This window comes from Hipposideros armiger, unplaced genomic scaffold, assembly GCF_001890085.2.
Source record: "Hipposideros armiger isolate ML-2016 unplaced genomic scaffold, ASM189008v1 scaffold_154, whole genome shotgun sequence".
NCBI lineage: Eukaryota > Metazoa > Chordata > Mammalia > Chiroptera > Hipposideridae > Hipposideros > Hipposideros armiger.
Window position 1 is genome coordinate 1,417,857 of NW_017731504.1, and position 22,823 is coordinate 1,440,679.

General features: G+C 37.6%; 1 protein-coding gene across 9 annotated transcripts in view; it reads right to left on the reverse strand.

The window, feature by feature from the left end:
• Positions 1 to 22,823, reverse strand: part of CD47 (CD47 molecule) — a 55,688-nt gene that overhangs the window by 31,852 nt on the left and 1,013 nt on the right. For 8 of the 9 annotated variants that reach the window (XR_002124970.1, XR_002124973.1, XR_002124971.1 and 5 more), the window contains exons 2-4: positions 11,012 to 11,356; positions 10,556 to 10,621; positions 3,728 to 3,817 (exon numbers count right to left, since the gene is read on the reverse strand). Coding sequence is in view for 5 of the 9 variants with exons in the window: in XM_019651178.1 (XP_019506723.1) it covers positions 3,728 to 3,817; positions 10,556 to 10,621; positions 11,012 to 11,356 (501 nt within the window). In the remaining 4 variants the exon portion in view is untranslated. The remainder of the gene's footprint in view (positions 1 to 3,727; positions 3,818 to 10,555; positions 10,622 to 11,011; positions 11,357 to 22,823) is intronic. The other variant, XM_019651179.1, reaches the window with a different exon arrangement.

Sequence of the window (22,823 nt, forward strand, 5' to 3'; positions counted from 1 at the left end):
AAGCATAACCTGCTGCCTTTACTGAATGTTTCTTTAGCCTACAGAAGGTTCAGGTTTTATCTGACATGCTGAGATAGAAAAACCACCATGAGAAACCCCTGTGGTCAAGTACAGACCATAAATGGTAATCAGGAGAAGTTAAGGAGAACTAGAGATCTAAAAAGTGGCAGTCACGTGTCTGAGTTACTATTACTACTCTAGGGACTGTAAGATACCACACCCCAAAAAGTGTGTAATGAAGCAACGAATGGAAACCAGAGGGACTCTCTTGCTGGTTGAATCCCCAGGGCATAAACAGGTGGCCTCTTACAAAAGGTACCAAAAGAAAAGTAGGGTTAGATCCATGTCTATCCCAAAGATGTCCCAGAAGGCACAGAACATGCCCACTTACTTGTCCCCTCAACAGAAATGTGAGTGCTACAAAGCTAGGGGCACTATGCAGTTTACCTCCATATTTTGTGCATATCGCCCGTGCCTAGCAATCAGTAGGCATCTGTTAATAGACATTTGTTGACTAAACAAACCAAGCAGGTCCACATTCTGCTCTATCAATATCAGTTTAATTTATTCAGTCTGTGTACCCAGATACAGGTTCACTCTTCAGGGGGAAAAAAAACATTCTCAAAATAAGTTCAAGACAAACAGGATCAAATATATGGTGATGGAAGGAGAACTGACTCCAGATGGTGAACACACAATGTGATATATATTGGGTTGTCAGAAAAGTCATGATGTATTGTTTTCTGTTTTTCGTTGCAAAAATGCATCATGACTTTTCCGACAACTGAACAGATGATGTATTATTATTATAGAATTGTACACTGGAAACCTATGTAACTTTACTAACCACTGTCACTCCAATAAACTTTAATTAAAAAAAAAATAAGTTCAAGACAGGGAGGAACTATAGCGTAGTGGTAAATAACAATGGTTCAAATCCCAGTACCACAAAGAAACACCTGGATGGATGATTGTAGGCGAACTATCTAATCTATCTGTGCCTGATTCTTATCCATAAAGTGGGAATGGTAATTATTAATAGTACCTACTCCCATAAAGTTCCTGGGAGAACTGAGTATGATTTCAGATGGAGAGAACTTTGCACAGTAACTACCACACAGAGCAAGAGCTCCACAAATGTTTAGGTATTATTATTATCTATCGTAAACACCTTTAAAAGTCAGTACAGGCTAGGCGAATCAGGTATATATGTATCTTCTACATACACACACACACACACACACACACACACACAGTTATTTGTTCTAAAATGAGCCTAAAAAAAAAATTGCCACCAAAATATTTCCAGGTTCATAAGCACATTCCTTAAAATATGATCAGTAAAATGAATATAAAAAAGAACATTTACCTCACTAACACAAAAGTGAAAATTAAAACAAGATTTTTTTTTACCAATCAAACTAGCAAACATTTTAGAATTATAATGTCAGGATTGTAAGGTAAAAGACAGGTATTCTCATCTACAGTAGTAATTGATACAATGTATCTAGAAAACATTTGTCAGTATGTATCAAAAGCCTTAAAAATCTCTACCATTTCCAGTCTCACATGTCTTTAGCAGAGTGATACTTTGGTACTATAGTACTTTCACAGTATCAAAAAAAAAAAAAAAAAAAAACAAAGAAAACCTGGAAACATCCTTAATATCTATCAAGATGAGAGTTAAGAAAATTATAGTGCATTCCTAAAAGAGCATAGGCAGCTATAAAATGATTTCTGAAAACATTGAAAGGGAAATCAGAATGTATAAGTATATGAGCTATATAAGTCCATTTATAGTTTTTCTTTTTTTAAGAGAGATATCAAAAATACATAGAAAAAAAAGACAGAAAAGGAAGCAGGAAATTCACTAGAATACACCAATAGTTTATTTCTAGGTTGTGGGAACTTTAGATGATTTTTGTTTTTTTTTCTCTATATTGTATAAGGTATCCTAAAGTGCTAAGTCAGAAAAAAATTTGTCAAGCTTATTTAGTAAAAATAGGGCTAACAGGAACAGACTCACTCCTGGTTCAGTCTACTAAAAATAATGTCACTAATGAAAATGCCATAATCAGCAAACTGTCATCAACCCAAAAACAACAAATCACACCCTGTGAAATAATTTCATGATCTTAAAAATAGTCAATTTCCTCCCTAAATTAAATGTCGTAGGTCTGAAGGCCTGGGTCAGCCAATAGAGTTAAAGGCCTTCCCTTCAAGTCAGTCAGTGATGCTACACCAGTCTTTCGCTTCCCAAAATTCTAAGAAGTTTTCCACAAGAATTCTAGACACCATTTTGACAGTGAGAGTTGTGAAATGTCTTGATCACTGTCACCATTAGCCCTTTCTTTCCCCTTTTTTGCTCTTTAGACAAAGGTTGAGAGTAGCTTTGAAATCACAACGCACTTCCAAAGTGCCATCCACTGAGAAGAGCCCTTAAAAAGATGTACCCAATCATCTCCTTTTTCATTTTTATATATCACTTTAGATATACACGCCTTCAACTTCTGAGTAAAAGTAAAATCCATGAAATACACAACCAACCAATCCACTACAATATTTTACTAGCTTTCACTTTGTTTTAAAGGTTGCAGAGTAAAATAAATAAACGAAATCAGCATTTTTTTACTCCTTGCTTGCATAAATGTTAACTGGCTTTCCATGACTTCAGTGCACTATTGGGAGATAAGTAATAAATCTTATATTTTAAAAGTTTAAAAGTTTAGACTGTCACCTCAAAACTTCACTAATTTAATAAATTTCCTTTATCAAGTTGGTATGGAAATACAGTTTACGCTTCAACAACACAGGGGTTAGGAGAGCTGCAGTCAAAAATCAGCATATGACTCCCTAAAAACTTAACTACTAATAGCCTATTGTTGGAAGCTTCACTGATTAACTCAACAGTTGATCAACACATATTTTGTATGTTATATGTATATACTGTATTCTTACAATAAAGTAAGCTAGAGAATAGAAAATGTTGAGAAAATCATAAGGAAGAGAAAATACATTTACAGTATTTACTGGAAAAAAAAAATCCACGTATAAGTTGACCCACACAGTTTAACCCTGTTGTTTAAGGGTGAACTGTATGGCTCAGTATAATCATCAACCAGAATGCATATTCCTTTTTACTGAGTAGTGACAAGGCTACATCGTTAATGCTAAATCTGATACAGCATTAAGATCTGCCCTGAGAAGTCTGGTCACATGATTATTACAGCAAAACATGATCAAAGAACACAACCCTCCTGTGGCTACTTCCTCAGAGGCTGCAGAATAAACAGTAACGGTGGTAAGCACGGTTCAAATTAGACTTTTCCAAGGATGAACACAGGTATACAAAGAAGTTCAAACTGGGAAAATAAATAGAGGGATGTCTTAATGCTCAAAAGTGCAACATCCTATCTTAACACTATAATGTAAATTGTGACCATTACTTCACCAAAGAAAGTAATGTGTGTCTAATTCTCTGTAAATATTAAAATCAGCATGAGTTTTAGGTATGATATTAGGATTCCCACTATTCATTGTATTCATTGTTTTTTTTTTTTTAAATACTTAGGAACTGCTGCAAATTATGGGTGACTATACACATGTTTATAACACGATCACACTTCCTAATACAACTTGGTTAAATAAAATTTTTCACTAATATTGCCTCCCAGAAATAATAATTTCATCACTAAAATATAAATGAAAAATAGAAATTAATACTTACTCACAATACCAAACTGTCCCCAGAACAGAAGTATAGCCAACATTGGGAAAATAACAATAAGGATATTTTCATTTGGAGAAAACCATGAAACTGGGAAGAAAGAAAACAAAAATCACAATTAATATTTACTATAATAACTTTAAGTCCTGCCAACGAATGGTCAACAATATATTTTATTGTGGAGATAAAAAATAAAAATTATTAAAACTGTGGCCTTAAAATACATACATACGTAATTACATGTATAATTTACTTATATGACACATTTTACTTGTGAAACACAAACTGGTTATTTAAGTGTTTTTCACCACATTTTTCCTAACCTAGGATTTATGGAATGAGCTAGTATGCCACAGGAGCTGAGAACAAGGCTCTGCAGCCACACTGCCTGGGTTTGAAACCCAATTCTAACTTACAATCTTTGTGACCTCAGCACCTCTCTGTCCTTCAATTGTTATGCCGCCAGTACAACCCAGTACCTACATCTTGAAGGACTATGGTAATGATTAACAGAGTTAAGATATGAAAACGGCTTAAAACAAAGCTTGGCCCTTACCAAGTACTCAGTAAACATTAACTACAATTATTAGTATATGCTCTTACGGTAAATGCCCGTGTGTGTAGAGTGCCAAGGGTTTACCTTAAAGCAATAGTGAAGTAAGTCTTCCTGTAAAGACCAACTCAGGGGATGGAAGAGAGGAAGCTATACAGCTGAGTACTCTCCCCTACTGAGACTTAAGACCCAGACAGATGGGAGCCCCAGCTTTTCTGAAACTTACTCTTGAATAGAAGGTATATTTGTGAATAATTAGGCTTAAAATGAGTATTTACATGCAAAGTAACATGAAGAGCTTTAGGTATTAGGGAAGCTTCTAGTAAGTGGTTCACATGATACCTAGATAGTGAAACTATCGCCATCCATTCTATATAAAGGAAATTGTGATAGTAAGACTTCAAATGAAATTTGTTGAGAACTTGTAAAAGTTAAGTTTAATTGCATCTTGTCAACTCTCAAACTTTCTTCTGTAACAATAAAGCCAAGTAAATGCACTGAAAGTATTTCAGTGTTTGCCTGTGCAGGGTAAGAGGCTGCTGTGTGAAGCGCACTTCAGAGTACTGGCCAAAGCAAGCACAGTGGTCCTTTCAAATTAACCCTTTCAAGCCCTCCGCCATTCTGCCTCTCTGTATCAGCATGTGACCCAGCATTGTGGGTTATCATACCATAATGCTAGAGTGCATTTCATGTGTTAAGCTTATCATGTTAAACTCTGGTAAATAGTCACAATAATCCCCAGAATATAACACTACACATGCTTAGCTTAGAGATATTAGCTTTCTGGTATCTAGCATTTTGACCTATACATGGTAGAGACTCAATAGGTTTGCTGGTGAAGGTTGCAATGGTCATAAGATAGGTTAGTAAGTGAATATAAGACACTTGTTTATTTTTATGCTCCCGTGGTTGCAGATCTCCACCAAGACAGAGACGTTTTCAGATATACGAACCAACACCACCTTAACTGCCAACTGAATTACTGAATATCTTCCTATAGCATGGAAAATCCATTTCAATTCAGCCTAAAATCCTACCAGGGAAAACCTTTGTGAATTATGCTTAGGTTTTCATATATAATGCCCAAAGGATTTGGTAAAAGCTCTATGATCTAATGACTATTCTTACTTTTCTCTACCTACTTTCTCTATTATTATGTTTCGAGTTGGGTACATTGACTTCTCAAATCCTCATAATTATTACATGAGGAATTATTAACCCTTTCTTAAGGCTGAGGAAACTGAAGAACAGTAAATTAAGGATCTTAATTTAAGTATCTTACATTTTCATGTCCCAAACTGACTCCTGGTTACTGCCCTCTTTCTCCCCGCAAGACCTCCCCTCTTGGTTTGCGCCATTTGAGTGGTGGAGGCTCCGTTTCCCCAGTTGCTCAGGCCAAGAACCCTGGAGTCATCCTTGACTCCTTGGTTTCTCTCACACCCCACATCTGGTCCTGCAGGTTCTCCCTTCAAAATATAGCCAGTATCTGATCTCATGTTCAAGATGAGCTGACAAGGAAATGCTCTTTCCCTGACCTCTCCCCCAACACAACATAACAATCTTTGGGCTCTAGTAACAGAAATCTACTAGTGATCACTCATTTTGCACTTATTCCACAAACATTCACCGAAAGCCCAACATGGGCAGGATACTCACTAGCACAGAACAAGGGGGGGGGGCACTAGCTTGAGGAAGGAGACGGGTGGAAGAACAGACTCTTGTGGGTAGTAAGGAAAGGCCTCTGCGGAGAGGCTGGGTCTGAGCCTTGGATAGGAAGGAGTCTGCCATGTGAAGACAGGGAAGAAGGGACTCCAAAGGAACAGCAATTTCGAGAAACCAAATGGTGGCCACTGTGGCTAGAATTTAGAGATACAACAGGAGATGCGAAGCGTTTGCTGGGCCAAGGCCATGCTGGGTCTTAACACCTTGTTAAGAGAATTTGCATTTTATTCTAAGAGCAAGGATAAGTGATTGGAAAGCCTCAAATGCAGAAGAAAAATGACCTGATGTATTTAAAATCTTCTTTGGTGACCCTGTGAAAAATGAATTCTAGAGAAGCAGGACCTATCAGAAAGTGACTGCAGCAATTGGGTAGAGACAGGAGAGAAGATGTGGCCCACAAAGGCAGTCCTGAGTTTACTCATCATATTTAAAGACATAACAAAGAATAATTCCAAAGGCAGGTGGCTAGAATGGGGATCCTGAAACCAGGAGCAATGGCTGAAAGCAGCAGAGATTCTTACCTTAAAGAAGAATAAACTTGGGAGAGAAATACCACAGCCCTCCTAGTGAGTGAGAAATTGCCTGACTGCAAGTCTTAGCTTGACGAACAGAAGAATCCTAACTGCCTGATAACAAGATCCTTTAGGAAGTAATGGTCTCATCATGTCAAGCATTTAGGTAAAAAGTATGAATGATCAATTACCTGGGGTGTGATAGAAGCAATTCCTGAATTAGATGGCAAGATAGACTAGATGACAACGAGAGGACTCCAAGCCTCTGTGCAGAAATAATAGTTCAATGACAGAAGAGGGTAGGATCATAGAACAAAGAATCTTATCGTCTAAGTGATTCTTAAATAAAGCTTATCAGAATCATGGGAGGGTTTATTTAAACTTTCACACTCTCCCCTCTCAGCTCCCACCCCAAGATTTTAATATGTTCATCATGGCAAATTTCTGTGTGTGTGTGTGTGTGTGTGTGTGTGTGTGTGTGGCGGGAGGGGGGTGTCAATGATTCTCTCAGGTTAAAAGTCACTGCTGTAGACTTCTGCTGTAATTTACATGAATGTTTTACTTGTGTCTAATTTGTTAAAAGTGGGAAGAGTTTGAGGATCATTGAATTAGACGGTCAAGTACTAAATGAGATACTGGAGGAAAACCCAATGTTTTATATAAAACCACTCATATGTCCATTAAGCTATTGATTTGTTATGGTCGTACTGTCAGGTGACTTTAACTCTTGTTTCCCAAGGGGAGAAGGAGACAAGATACTTCTCTAAGGCCCTTTTTCAGCTCTAAATTTCTATGGCACTAAGAGAATAAATTAAGCTTACAATGGACTAAACAATATCAGATATTTTTCCACCGCAGGGCTAAGAAAAATAATTCAAGGGCATCTATACTGTCATCCTATCCAAGCTATGGCTGACAACTCTGCCCATTACTCTCCTCCAATTCCTGGTCTAGTAGAGTGGCTCCCAGGAAGATAACCTTCTTATTAGCGGGAAGGCAAAGAAATGGTATTAAGTGGGTGTGGTCTATGGGTGAGTCTTTAAATTTAGCTTCACAGCCTAAGAATTATGAAAACCCAGTACTCCATTTCTCTTATCATTGTGCACAAAATGAGATAAACCCCAAAAAGTGAAGAAGTCACTCCAACCAAGAGTGCCTCTCCCTCAAACATATACAGGCAAACCTCATTTTATTGTACTTCGCTTATTATGCTTCAGAGATGTTGCATTTTTTTACACATTGAAGGTAAAACCCTCCACCAGTAAAACTCGCTTTATTACAGTGGTCTAGAACTGAACCCACAACATTTCCAAGGTACACCTGTACATGGTAACCCTTCGTCAACATAGGAAACACCAGTTTCCACAAAGAAGATGACAATAAAAGTTAAAACACTAAAATTCAAGCCAAATGTTTATTTGATAATTCAGGATTGTGATTTTTTTTTTTTGAGGTACACTGACTTGGCTAGGCTCTAGTCCCAGTTATTTGATCAAACCCAGGTGGCTCCCCAAATCCCTGGCCTCCTGAAATCAGTCTTTCATATAACCACTGTTCCTTGAAGGACAAGGTACTGTGAATAGGATGGATTTCATTCCCATGATTATGTTGTGTCATATGGCAAAAGGGATTTTGCTGGTGGAATTAAGGTCCTCAAATCGGGTGACTTTAAGAAAAAGAGATAGTCCTTGGGATAGAGGGGGCTGACCTAATCAAGTTAGCCTTCAAAAGGGTCTGGGCTCTTCCTGGCAAAAGAAATTCAACATGTGAGTGGAATTCAACAAGAGGAAGATTTTCTATCGCTGGCTTAAATATGGAAGAGCCTGTATGGCAAGGAATGGGAGCGATCTCTAAAATCTGAGAGAAGGCCCTTGCAGACATGTGGCAAAGAAACAGGGACCTCAGTCCTACAACTATAAGGAATTGAATTCTGCCACAATCACATGAGCCTGGAACAGGACTCCAAGCTCCTGAGAATACAGCTTGGCCAACGCTTTGATTTTAGTCGTGTAAAACTGAGTGGAGAACCCAGCGACGCCATGACCAGAGTTGTCACCTACAAAACCATGAGCTAATGAATGGGTGTTGTTTTAAGCTGCTACATTTGTAGTTATTTGTTGTCCAGCACTAAAAACTAATACAGTAATCTTGTAATGCCTTCATGTCAACATTATGAACATAACGTATATAATGCTGACAATGATGGAAAAAGCAGCTCTGCTGAACATGAACTGATATTTTTAAACAAAACTCTAATAGCTTACTTGGAAAAATGTAAAATGTTACATTCTAAGTTTTTGTATCATTAATAATATAAATATAGATGTTAATAACAAATTTTATAACTATATTTACATTTAGTATTTGGTTGTTTACAAGGTGTTTTCACAGAAACCATATGCCATAGTGGTAAAAAAAAAAACAAAAAAAAAAACCTAGGTTTTGAAGACAGACAGATCTAGGTTAAACCCTTGGTTATGACTCTGACCTTGAATAAGTACCCTAAATCCCTCTTCTGTTAAATGGTAAGGCCTATATCTAGCTCCTAGAGTTCCTGCGAAGGCCTATATGCATCTCCTAGCATGTTTCATCTGTTCAATGGGAAGACTCATATCACTGTCCTAGAATATCACAGGATGCAGCATACATAAAGTATCTGGCATGTGCTCAAATAAATGTTAGGTTACATTACTGTTCTTATTTGTACTGTTATCACTTCCTTGAAAGCAAGGATCATATCTTAGTCATCACTGAATCCAAAGTGCCTAGCACAGTGCCTGGCACATAGTAGGCACTCAATAAATCTTTTTTTTTAGTAACAGAGACATGAACTTATTTATATCTCTAACAATCCTGTGATGGAGATGATATCCCCATTTTATAGGTAAAAACTGAGGGCCAAAAAGATTGAATTTCTTTTTTGCGTTTGTTTTTTCTTATCTAAGTTTTCATAAACTAGAAAATGGTGCAGTACAGGAAAAGCTTTCTAAATTCAAGTTCTATGTTCCTTCCATGATACTATACTGTACATAGACACCAGAGGTATATAAAACTATACCTCGTAGACAGTATTTCCATATCCAGTCCTAGTGCACCCCAAAAGGGAACAAAGAATGGCCACCATTACTTTACGTTCTACTATTATTAATTCTCTATTAAGCAATTTCTAGTTCTCATTTATAACTATATTTGCAAAAAAAAGCACAACACAGTAAAAATGATTTCTATTGCCTAAATCCCCAAAGTCTAAGCCATCTCCTGCCCGCTCCTCACTGCACAAACTTCGCTCTCGCAACATACCAGCTTCAACAACTCTTACTTTATAAAATAAATGTTCCAGGAACACAACTAACATTTGCAAAACACTTCGGTTTACAAAGGACTTGTATACAAGGGATCTCATTTGATGCTCATTAGACTGTGGAATACTGGAAGCAGGAATCTGTTTTCATTCCCGTTTTAGAGATAAAGGTTAACTTGACTCAGTGAAGTAACTTCTCAAGTTCAATACAGGCCAATAGTTAAGTTGCAGAACAGGGGTTATAACTCAGACCTCCCAATTCCCAACCCTAAACAATGTCAAAACAGTCCATCAAACTAAACACCCCATTCCCAATCTGGTAATGGACAATTTGAAACAGCAAACGCTAGAAGAATAGAAGGCAAATAGTTGATCCAATTAAACTGTTCTGATCCCATATAAAGCAGAGGTTCTCAAAGGATGGTCTTACCCTGAGATCAGTAATATGTCTAGTGATTCTAAAGAGCTTTCAAAATATCAAGTCAGAATGCACCTGTATGTGGTTAAAGAAATCAGCTGGTGCAGCAAAGAATAGAAAAGAAAGAGACTGTCTACTTTTGCTAACTGTACTGCTTTATAAAACTCACCAACCCAAGTTTATGAAGAAAGGGCAGAAGCAAGGTGCAATAATCCAGGATGAATTCAAATAAATTCAACTGGATCCCTAGCTCTCTCACATCTTTGCCAAGGAGAACACCATAGCAAGGCAAAGGAAGTCGCAAGGGATCGTCCATGATTACCTGATTTCCAATCTCTTGATTCTCCTCCTAATCTATTCTTTCCAGCACAGGCATGGCTTGTCAACCCTTGATCAAACAAACAAACAAACAAAAAGGCTAAATAATTGGAAACAGCCTGGAAAATGAATCATATCAAAGAAAATGCTTTTGATGGCAGCAAACAGAAATGCAGAGTAGATGATCCCAGGACTGCTTGCCCCAACAGAATAGTCCTCAGACCCAAAGTCTGGGAACCACACAACATATAAATTACCAACAGCAAAAAGTTTTACTATAAAAAAAAAAAAGGAAACCAGATAAAACTCATATCTTAAAGCTGCTCAACATTACATCAACATTTATTATTACTAGCCTGTTTTTTCATTCAAAGGAGTTCCTGGTCCCATTTTGCCCCTTTTCTAACAGGAGCAGGCTGCTGCAGGACAAATAACAGGGAAGCTTTTATAGAAGTCTTACCAGTATGATATCTTAGTTCAACGGTGGTTTCACCTTCTCTGCTTAATTCTGTTACTTCACAGGTGTAGTTTCCTGGAACGGCATCCTTCCTATCCATCTCCAAAGAGGCATTGCCTTTTAGTAAATCTCGTGTTGAGATCTTTGCACTCGTAAAGTTGAAGGGGATGGACTCATTGGTAGCTCCATTATAGGTAAAAATGTAGCTTCCTCCTAATTTCCACTTTACAAAGAGATCGGCAAGGGCAGTTGCCTCTATATTATAAACGATGCATGGGAGGAGAATAGTATTGTTGCAGTTGGTGTATTCTACAAATTTGGTTACATTCAATAATAGCTGAGCTGAACCTGGAAAAGAAAAAGAAAAGTTTCATTTCATTATAGAATTATTTACTATGAGATCTGAGGTATGTTACAAATCCTTAAGATACAAGACAAATGCTTCAATTGTTTACTTAAGCTAGCAGTGCAGCCACAGAGAGAACATAGGCAAGGTGAAAAAGAGAAACAAATTATTTTAATATTAAGGTGTACAGCTGGTGGACAATATTGTAACTTTTCCTTATTCATTCTCAGTAATACCAAGTATACATTACCATGTATCTTGGGAATAAATTCAGCAACCTGTATTGGAATATGCAGGTATAGTATCTGGTTTTGGAAGCTTTGAAGTAATCATTACTGCCTACTAATGTATGTAGAAAACTACTGTCCTTACCATAGGAAATTTTTGAACAGAAATTCAAATCACATACTATATACAGTCTCAACTTCTATACACTTCCTCCAAACAGAACTTGCTAAACCGATACAAGTTTATCTCTATTTTTATGTTGCATTTCCAAAAAAGGTGGTGGGCTGTACCATACTTTAATATAAGAAGTAAATCAGATGAATCAAAGCACATCTTTCCACTAGGATGGAAAGTCTTAGAATGCTAAGGAGAAAACAATATTCTCTATGGCTATTTTCCTACTGAAAAATATAGACGGCAATAGACACTTTAAATGCAAGTATTATAAAGGATTATATACAATTGAAAGGCACTTTCTCACCTCCATACAATTTCCAAATGTATAGCCCAGGTATTCCTTCACCCTAGAAACCATAAACCACTCACAATAAAGCTAAGAAACAAGTTGAAACCATGAGAGATACTCATAATAAGTAGGGTTTATTCTATCAACTCTTTTCAATAGGATAAACTACCAGTTGTTGCCTTGTAAAACAGGGGTTGGGAAAGAAAATGCAATTACTCATTTTACATCTAAAATGTGCAAGAATGTGGAGAAACTGTAGTCGTCTTCCATATTCTTCATCCATTTATCAACTTTTATCTAAGTAGCTAGTTGGTTTTTTCCCTCAAAAAAAAAAAAGCACTAACAAATATAAATATCAACTCTAACAGTTCATCCTTAAGAGTTCTTCCTTCTATATAAACTAGGAATAAAAATCAGGGGCACAGGATGTTATTATTCTAGGAACATATTATTCAGTAAATGCCCATGGAAGTGAATGCTAGGATGCATAGTGGAATATGAACTGGACAATATTCAGAAGGCCTGGGTACAAATCCTGTCACTTTCAGTATGTGTGTGACCTTAAGCAATTCACTTTTCTGTGCCTTGGTTTACTCTCTAAGTAAGAGGATCCAAAATTAACACTGGACTACTTCACAGAATTGTGGTGAGCATCAAGGGAAAAAAATATTAATCTATGGGCAAGTGCCCTCTAAACAATATTGGGCTATAAATATGCAAGGTGATACTATAACAACTAAGCAACACAGTATTTTCATGTATTGATCTAGACCTTCTCGGACTGGCAAGTCCAAACTGTTATATTTCTGAGAATTTGCAGTCTGAACCAAGGTTGTGGGCGTCTACAGTTCACCTTGTCCTGGTTCTCTACATTTCTAGCCATCCAAATATCAGAAAGCCCTGCACAAAACCTGGACTTCCATTTGCATTCTTAAAAACCCTGGGGTTCTGAATTACTTCCCCTGAGAAAGAAGCATTGAGGGGGAGATTATAGTGTACAAAAAGGAGAGAAGTAAGTGACTGTGATGTTGGAATCAGAAAGGCAGTGTCAGAAAATGTGGAGAACAATTTTGAAATAGACAAAAGGATTACTAGGTGTCCTTTCAACTGCGTGCTGGGCAGTGTCTGACAACTCTTTGGGGAGTATCTGATTCTATAGGAGCCTGTGCCTTTCACTGTGTTTGGGCTATTTTACAATTTTGTAAGTTGCAGAAAACTGATGGTAATGCAAATGATTCATGTCCACAGAGATGCAAATAAACTTTGTTCTGCAATTGATTTCTGCCTGGTGGAAGAAAGGATTTCAAAAAATTACATTTTATCGCCCTGAGGATATTGACCAATTTGCATAAATTTACGAATTCATTTTAGCATTCCTGATTGCCTATAAATGTGTCTGTTCTTCCAATTTTCTTTAAAAACCAAGATGGTCTTACCATCTTGGTGGTTTACTTATTAATGCGTGGAATAAAATCTTTGACCCGTGTTCATGTTATATTTGTCTGACTCAAGATTTTACTTTCTAAAAATCATCCTTCAATAAAAGAGATACACGTAAAGAGCTCAGTTATCCTGGTGAACTTTTTGAGAAGGCTCTAGGTAAGCAAGAAGTGGTCAGCAAACACTGTACAATTTCATAACTTACGTTTAGAGAATGAATTCTCTAAATATGGGAAAGCACTAATGCACTGCATCGTTGCAAGAAAAAAATCTTATAGCTGAAGCAGTTTAAATAGAATAAATGCTGTCAATAAAATTCAAAGTAAAACTGACCTGGATAAGCCATAAGTTGAATAGCCCTTACACTAATAATTAATAAATAAGGGCAGTCCAAAAAATTCACTCCACTAGCTGTTCACTACAACTTCATCTTCTACAAATGTTTATTTCAAAACTATTATTTTGTCCAATTATCTGATTTGGGTTTTCTCTTTTCTGCCTACTGCTTTCTGATGAAACAGCAAAGTGGAGAAAAGATTTGAAATATAGAGAGCAAATAAAGGAACATAGATAATTAATATGAATGAGGAAATTCTGAGTAATCAAGATATGCCTATAGCAGTCTACATCAGATAGGAATAGATAACTATAACCATCAGTGATGGCAGGGTTACCAATAAATTAGAAACGAAATGGAGAAATTATTTTACATCAAATGCCAAAAACATTGGACCTTATAACCTGTGTGAATACAGGTCACCAACCGAAATCACCTCATACCACAGTCCTGAAAACAACCCCTGCAGAGAAAGCTCAATACATGGTAGTCACAGCACTGAAGTCCAGCTCAGAAATTGAAAAAAAACAACAAACATTTATTGAGAATTATCTAATCTGAAACATCATGATAGGATATGGGGATACATTGAAGAAGAAAAAAAAAGTATGAATTATCTTCTCAAAGCTTACAATCCTCACTTGGGGGAATGATTTCTACTTTCTATAACGTGATGAGAAGTGCTATCCTTCCTGTATGAACAAAGTGCTACAGAAGGGCAGGAGAGGAATCAGCCTTACAGACGGCTAAGAAAATGTGTGTGGATACTAGGCAATCAACAGGAAGTTGTCATAGTCACAACCCATCAGGGTCTTCAATCTTTTCCACAGAGTCCATGTAAATTTTCTCTCCTTTGTAACAGCTTTTAAATCACTCTCCTTGGCAAGAGCTAACCCTATACTCTCCAAGGGAGCCCTCTCTCATTTAATTCAAGTTGAGTCCTTCAAACGAGGAGCCAAAGCTTCCACTGCCCCCCACCTAGAAATTTACCTGCAACCCCGACTACCCGCACTTCTTTCCTCCGCACCTCCCCCTCTTCAGAAACGATTCCCTTCACCCCAGAGCTGGTTTCCATTTCTGCCACTACAGCCATCAATCTCCTCAAGGACTTCCCATAGTTCATTATCAGCCTCCCACATCCCCCAATTCATTTACATAAGTTTTTGGGGGTTTTTTTAGCATTTAAGGAATGTTTGAATATTCACCAACTTTCTAAAAAAAAACAAAAACAAAAACAAAAACCCATCATCTCTCTCTCTCTCTCTTCCCTAGCATCCTAAAATAATAATCTAAAAGCATTCCTTCACCTCACGTTCACTTCTTCGATCTCTGCCATCTGGCCACCACCTCTCTACCTCTGTACTTGACTACAACAGTTCTTGCCAAAGTCACCAATAATCCCTTGTGAAAAATCAAATGTGCATGGTTCATTTTCTAGCTTAACTTCACTACAGCTCTTGGGCCAACGGGCAATCCTTTCTCCCTCTTGTCCCTTGGCCTCTGTATCATCTCCTGATTCTGGCTGTCCTCCTCCTGTTTTGTCCATCCATCCTAGTTTCCTTTCTTTACTGAAATCTATTCCTTGACTCACAATAAATATTAGTATTCCTGAAGCTTCATATTCAGCAATACCCCCCTACCCCCAGTATTCTCCCATACTCTATGGTTTTAACTACCGTATTTGCCAGCGTATAAGACGATTTTTTGGCCCTGAAAAATATGCCTCCAAGTGGGGGGTCGTCTTATACGCCAGGTACACTTCAGGTAGACTGCCCATAGTGCTTGCCCCGTGCCATAGTGGCCTCCGGATGCCCTCCCACTTCATTCCACATACCGTTCAGGCATAAGCAGCGCTGCTGGGTGTATGCTCGGCTGTTATGCGATTTTGCTGTTATGCGATTTTACCACACTCGCAAAATCACACACAGCCGACCATACACCCAGTATGATAGCGCAAAATCGCGAATCGCGATTTATGTATATGTTTGATTGCATACAGCCTTGTGACAGTTTTCCTGCATGTCATAAGCATTTGAATATAAATATAAATGTTGAAATCAAATCTGATATTGTTTTACTTTTTATTTGGTGTGTGGAAGGTGTGCGGAAGAGGGGGTAGTCTTATACGGCGAGTATATAACAAACTCTGTATTTTGAGTGGAAATGTTAGGGGGTCGTCTTATACGCCCAGTCGTCTTATACGCTGGCAAATACGGTACTAACCAGGCCCCCCACCTTTCTCCTTAACTTAAGACTCTAGAAAGCCAACTGTCTATTGTACATATCCACTTGGATGTACTACCATTATTGCAAAGTCAACAGGTCCAAAATCTATTTACCCTCCTCCTACTCCTCTCCACATCGTCACCACCCTAAGGTATATTCTATTATCCACCAGTCAACCAGACCTGGACCTAAGAATCATTCATGCTGGATTCTTCCCTCTTTTTAGCATGGAGAATTTTGGGTGGACCCAACCTATTTCATAGTTCCTAAAGCCAATGTCTATTGTATGAATGAATGAGACATTCATCATTTCTCCCTTGAACTGTTACCATTTAACTAGATCCCTGCCTTCAGTCTCAATACTTCCCCATCCCAGCCCCAACTTATTTGCCACAGTTCCCCCAAATAAATGTTCTACATACAAATGTACATTCCTTTGCTTAATATACTTTAACAACACCCTTCCTTCTTTTCATGCTAAATTCTAAGTGTGTTACCATGAATACTTGGAGTCAGATCTTGGCTCAAGCCTTAGCCCTTCCTAGAGGTATAACCTTAGGCAAGTTATTTAACATCTGTACCTAAGTTTTCTCATCTATAAGATGTGGATAATGATAATATATACCTCATATTTTGTTATGATTCAATTAAATAATGAACATTAAGTTCTCATTGCAGTGTCTTTCACATACATAGCAAATGCTTGATAAATGGCAGCTCTAGTTGGCTAACCTGGGCTCTTCCTGCTAATGCACAGTTGAGATGTTTAATCCTGTTCCCCTTCCCTACCACTACTCAATTGTATTCATCCTCAGCTTATTAGTCCCACTGCCCCCTGCTCAAATGCTGTCACTGCACTTACTACTGAATCTTGTAATTACTGTTTTACTTATCTCTCCATTAGGCACAAAAGGTAGAATAGCAAGAACAATGTCTTCATTTGGTGCCCTATAGATCTAACCCAGAGTCCAGCAAGTAGGACTCAATGTTCCTTACAAATGTAAAAAAGTTAAAGTATGAATCCCAAAAAGGAAAATTTTAAAATCATTATCAGAGAGGATTCACTCTACTTCCATACATCAAGAGAATCCTCCACCGGTTCTCACGTCTATAGGCCTGATTATGTAAACATAAAGCTAAAGAATTTAATGGAAAATCTCAATTAAGTCAGTTGCAGGTTGGATGGAAGAGTTCCTTAACAAATACATGAATGTATCTAAGAACGATCCTTCTAGAGGGTGATGTTTAAACTGGGTCTTGAAAGATGAGTAAAAATATTATGGAAAAGGAAAGGCTTTCTAGGCAGAGGAGTATCGTGTACAGTGGCATGAAAGGGAATAACTGGAAGCAAAATATTATTCAGGTGAGCTCTAGAAAAGGGGAGTGGAAAAGATGGCTAAGAAATATTGTAAAGGCTTCCTTGAATATCATTCTGAGATGCTTGGACTTGATAACATAAGCAAAGTACTCAGATTTACTTGAATTAAAAAAATAATACAGCAATATGAAGGGTGGCTTGAGGGCAGAAAGGGAGATAAGAACGAGAAGCCTATTAAGAGATCATTGCAATAATCCAGGTAAATGACAGCTGGAGATGAGACCAAAATTACAGTAAAAAACAAAGAAATAAAAAGGTAAGGGAGAAAAAGAGGGAAGAATTAGTTGTTAACCAAGAGTATGTGTAACTAGTTAGGTTATGGATTAACTATAGAGAAAAGACATTTAGGAGAATTGGGGGGAACATTCTTTTAATATTTAATGGGCTGAGTATTAAAGTGCCTGCGGTATAATGAAATGGAGATGTCCAGTAGATACCAAGATATATGGATCTATATTTAAGGAGAAAGGACAGAGCGACAAAGATCTGGGAATTACCATGAATACAGCTGGTAATTGAAATTGTGAGCATAAACAAGATTGCCCCGAGTCCTTCCAGAGCAAATAGGGCAGGTACCAGAGAATAAAATGTTGGGAAAATACCAGTATCTATGGAGCAAATAGTTAATTTAAAAAAGAACAAACTAAGGAAATGAGAAGTGAGAGAAGTAGGTGAGGCAGCAAAGAACTCCACTGCAGACACCAAGGAAGGGTCTTAAACTGTGGACAAAATACTGTATTTCCCCATGTATAAGACGCACACTTTTTCGAAAAATTTGGGGTCTAAATACAGGGTGTGTCTTATACAGTGGTTGTAGATAGTTTTACTTGCATTTCCCACTTTTTTGCGCTTGTTGTATTTGCGCTCATTGTTTCGCACTAGTTACCAGTATATTACAGTAGGTTATGTTTTGCCACGTTCTGCCCAGAAGTGGCTCTGAAAAGATTTTCGTACAGTGCTGAATTCAAGTTAAAAGTGATCCAGCTTGCAAAAGTGAATGGAAATCGTGCTGCTGAATGTAAGTTTGGTCCTCCTCCAACTGAGAAAACAATCGGAGACTGGCTACGGGAAGAAGAAACCCTACTGAAAACGCCACAGCAGAAGAAGGCCATGAGAGGCAATATATGAAGACAGTGATTCGTCATCAGACACAGATGAGGACAAGCTAATGGTTGGGAGTTTGGACAGTTATGAGGAGTTATATGAATTTTATGATGAATAAAACTTGAGTTCAATACCTTTATGTAATACATTTCTTTTTCAAATTTTGGGCCCCAAAATTAAGGTGCGTCTTATACATGGGAACGTCTTATACATGGGGAAATACAGTAGATGTTAAGTGGGGTGAGTAGAGCTCTAGATTGAAAATTACTGGCTTCTTTATCTGCAGCAATGTCAATACAGTAGTGGGATCAGAAGTCAGATTGCATTTGGGAAGTGAATGGGAGGGGAGAAAGAAGAGGCCGTGATTCTTTCAATAAATTTGGCAATGTAAAAAAGCAAAGAGAAGGCAATAATGGAAGGACTGTGGAGGCAGGGACAAGGGCAAAGTTTTTTGTTTTTTCTTGTTTGCTTTTAAAATTGGGTAAAACTTGAGCATGTCTGCCAGCTAAGGTAAAGGAACCAATGGAGAGGGAAAGGTCTAAGACACAAGACTAAAGAATTAAGGTGATTAGGTAGGCATCCAAGATGGTGGAAATGAAAGAGCTGTAGACAGGTAGGTATACTTAAAAAGGTGAGTGACTAGGTATACTTCTGGAACTGGGTGAGAAAGGAGAAAGATATGAAGGTTGCCTAAGATATTGCAGATAAGTGTAGCAATGGGGGCAGGAAAGTTGAGAGTCTATACCACACATCACTTGTTTTGCAGTGGAGTACCAATTTAATTGTCTGCTTGGAATGGATGTTCAGGAATGGGGTAACAAGCCCCAGCAATCACTAAGGTAAATGCAGCAAATCTCATGAGTAAAGATACCTGCTATAAATGAATCCTACCAGTTTTTGCCATCAGACCTTCACCTTGGTATGAAAACTGGAGCCTCAAACTGAATCAGATTAGAATTAAGGTCAAAAAGGAGGATTGAGTCAGATCTCTCCTGAACAGAAATCATATAAGGTCTGGGGTAAAGTGAGAATGTCCACAAAGTGTTTACTTCTGACTCCGAGTATTCCCCTACTAGATTTAAAAGTGGCCTTACAAGAATGGAAGTGGTCCACCTAGAATTCTTGGGGAAGGACAGTTTCAAGTCAGCAACACCCAGAATAATGGCCTTATCAAGCACTTAAAATATATTAAATACCACTGAAAGATAAAAACAAAGAATTCCTACTCTCTGTGAACTGCACATTATGTTATTAAGAGGCATAGGGTCTGAAATGTGTCTATATGTCCAAGGAGGCCTAACAAAGTGCACAAGAGCATACACAGCCAGGGCTCATGCTTGCTTGAAATAGAAAAGGCAATATGGACAGAGCCTGCCACATTCCCTGCCTTGTCTTTTATCCCATAAATGTGGCATGTATTCAAATATGCACATTTATTCTCAAACCCTGGAGTGGGCCAGATCCTGAGTCTTATACAACTGCTCCATAGATATGGAATGAAATAGAAGAGGGTGTAGCTTCTCGTTCAACTCCAGGAAACCACAAAGGAGGGAACTCCAGGTTCTATTGTCTTAGTCTAGGTATGTCAGAATCAAATTTCCTGGGTGCTCTATATTTTCTACTTTAGTACTACAATGGGTTTAGCAAAATTGATCCTACACTATTATTCTTGTGCTTTTCTCGTAAAAGAAATATCTGCACTACTACGAGTCAAAGTAGCTGTATAACAACCCAAGAGTGCATTATATTAGGCTGAGATACAAGATATAAAGATATAGAGGATTTGATCTTGTATAAAAAGCTATGACAGCAAAAACCTAAAAGATGTGTAAAATGGTTTTATGACAATTATGTCATAAAAAATAACATTGATGTATTAAAAACAATGCCTATACTAACAATAGTTGAATTAACATTAAGGAATGCAAAAATAATGAGTGATTATTTTGGATTTAGAATATTTATCAATTTCAGGAAAACGAACTATTTTTCATCTTTAGAACCTGCCCTTTCCATGAACAACTCAGTAGCAAAGATAAAACATCTGCCAAAATACATATGACAGCATGAGCAAATGTCCTAAATGGTAGGCATTTAGTACAATGGTTTAACACACTTCCTCTAGACTACTGGGGCAGCCCCATAAATAAGTGCTTTTAAATAGGCATTTACTTCCTTAAAATGGCAACTTGTGTTTAAAAGTAATACGCTGTTTAGGAGAAAAGAAAATATTTCTGTTTAACCAAGCCAAATTACTACTAGACTTAGACAATAAAAATGTATTTTAATCACATGTACCCTTGGCTTTTAAACCTCACTTTGAACAAAGAAAAATAATCCAAACACTGCAAAGACAGTTCACAGACCCTCATTATTTAAGATTTTATTTACCAATTTGTGAATACCACTGAAACTGTTGATGTGCTTTTAAACAAAGCATAATTGGACATATGGGGCAAGGGGAAGGAAAGTAGCATAGTAATTCATTCTGCATCTTGTAAACCAATACAGGGGGTTGCAGTTTGCCTGTAATTACACGGAAAGGGCCTTTTAGATAACTTATTTTACTATAAAGGTAAACTGTAGTGGCTACCAGGAAATGGCCTCTGATGGATAGGGTAGGTAGCTAGAAATGAGGAGGAGAAGAAGAGACCTAGCCCGGGTTAGAAAGCCTCTTGTTGCAGCTCCTACTGGGATCAAGACCACTTGCAGCTGCCCTCACTTAGGGCACCAATGCCTTATTAGCCCAGCAGGATTCCAGACTCACACATGCCCCTAAATCAAAGAGATGTGTTGTTAGAAGCCAGAGAAGGAAAGAAGACATCCCCCTTATCAGAATATACATCCTGCCTATCAGGACCATTTTAGTGAGTTTCTCCAACAAATCACAAAAAGAAAATTGACAGAAACTACATTGAAAACCAAAAGGGAGGACTGAGCATCTCAGCAGGAGAGAAAGAGAGAAGAAGAAGGGAGAGGAGAGGCAATTCTACCCATAGACATAAAAGCCTTCATACAATGTAAAGAGAGGCCTTTCCCCTCCTAGGATTGGTCCGCTCCACATCTTGGGAGTGTAGCTGCCATTACTAATAAACTTCTTACTATCCTATATTTGCACAAAACTCTGTCTCTCGACTGAATTCTTTCCCTCCAGAAGTCAAGAATCGAGGAAAAATGATCACAGCCCAGTAACACCATTGCCAGTCATTTATAAATGAAACTGAAAGCAAAATCTACATTCAAGCAGAACTAAACCTACAAATCCATGGACTTTCTTACTCATTCTAGATTCTTAATTCAGTCTCCCAAATACCTTGGTTTATTACTACCTGTGTTCTGAGACTGTTAGCATCTCTTCATACCTGTCCTTTTAAAACGACAATTGTCGTTTTTAAACTAACACTCTCTCCCTCTCTCTCCATGATATATTATGACAAATGCTATCACTTCCTGGTTTATATTCAAAACATAACAGAATTCAAATGCATAACGCCTCTATTTTGTTTTTTTTTTAAGGTTATTATTAACTAAGTACAAAACACCATAAATTCTGAATCTAGGACTCTATGGACTTGAGTCCATTAATATTGCATGTAAATAAGTGTTAGTTATACATGATCTTAACTATTACTAAAGGAGGCCTAACAGAATTCCAAAAGTACCATACTAGGGGTTCTTTCTAATATACTTGAAAATAGGACCCCATTTTTACAGTGTTTATCCTTCAGACTAGCTTTGATGCCTACAGTCTAAATTAGTGATATTTTATAACAAACTTATAATCTGGTTCAATATGCTTTCTGATCCTACAACAGGTTTCTGAAAGCAGTATTATTTTAGCTATAACAACAGTAATGTCAACAAGCCATTAATGACAGGAAACACTACTTTGTCGCCTAATATTAACCCTTTAGATAACATAGTGATTACAGCTCCAACATCCCAGAACATTCAGAGTGGGGAAAGTGGTAAGCAGGGTCTCAAAGACATCTTGAAAATAACTGAAGTCATAAGCCTTTATGAACGAACGGCACAGTGTGACTAATAACCAGTTTAAAATCTAATTAATTTAGCCTTCTAGAATTAAATACAACAATTGCTTGTTACTATTACTCAAACTCAATTCTGAATCTTAACAAGAAGTTCACAAAAGGCTCTATTGATGTGAAGTGTGACAAACACTGAATATAGAGTCACGAAAATTCTTATTCCTTCCTCAGTTCTTAACGAAGCACACGTTTTTAAACAGCGAAATGGGTTCCAAAAGCTTGGGGGCCAAAACGCCTTTGG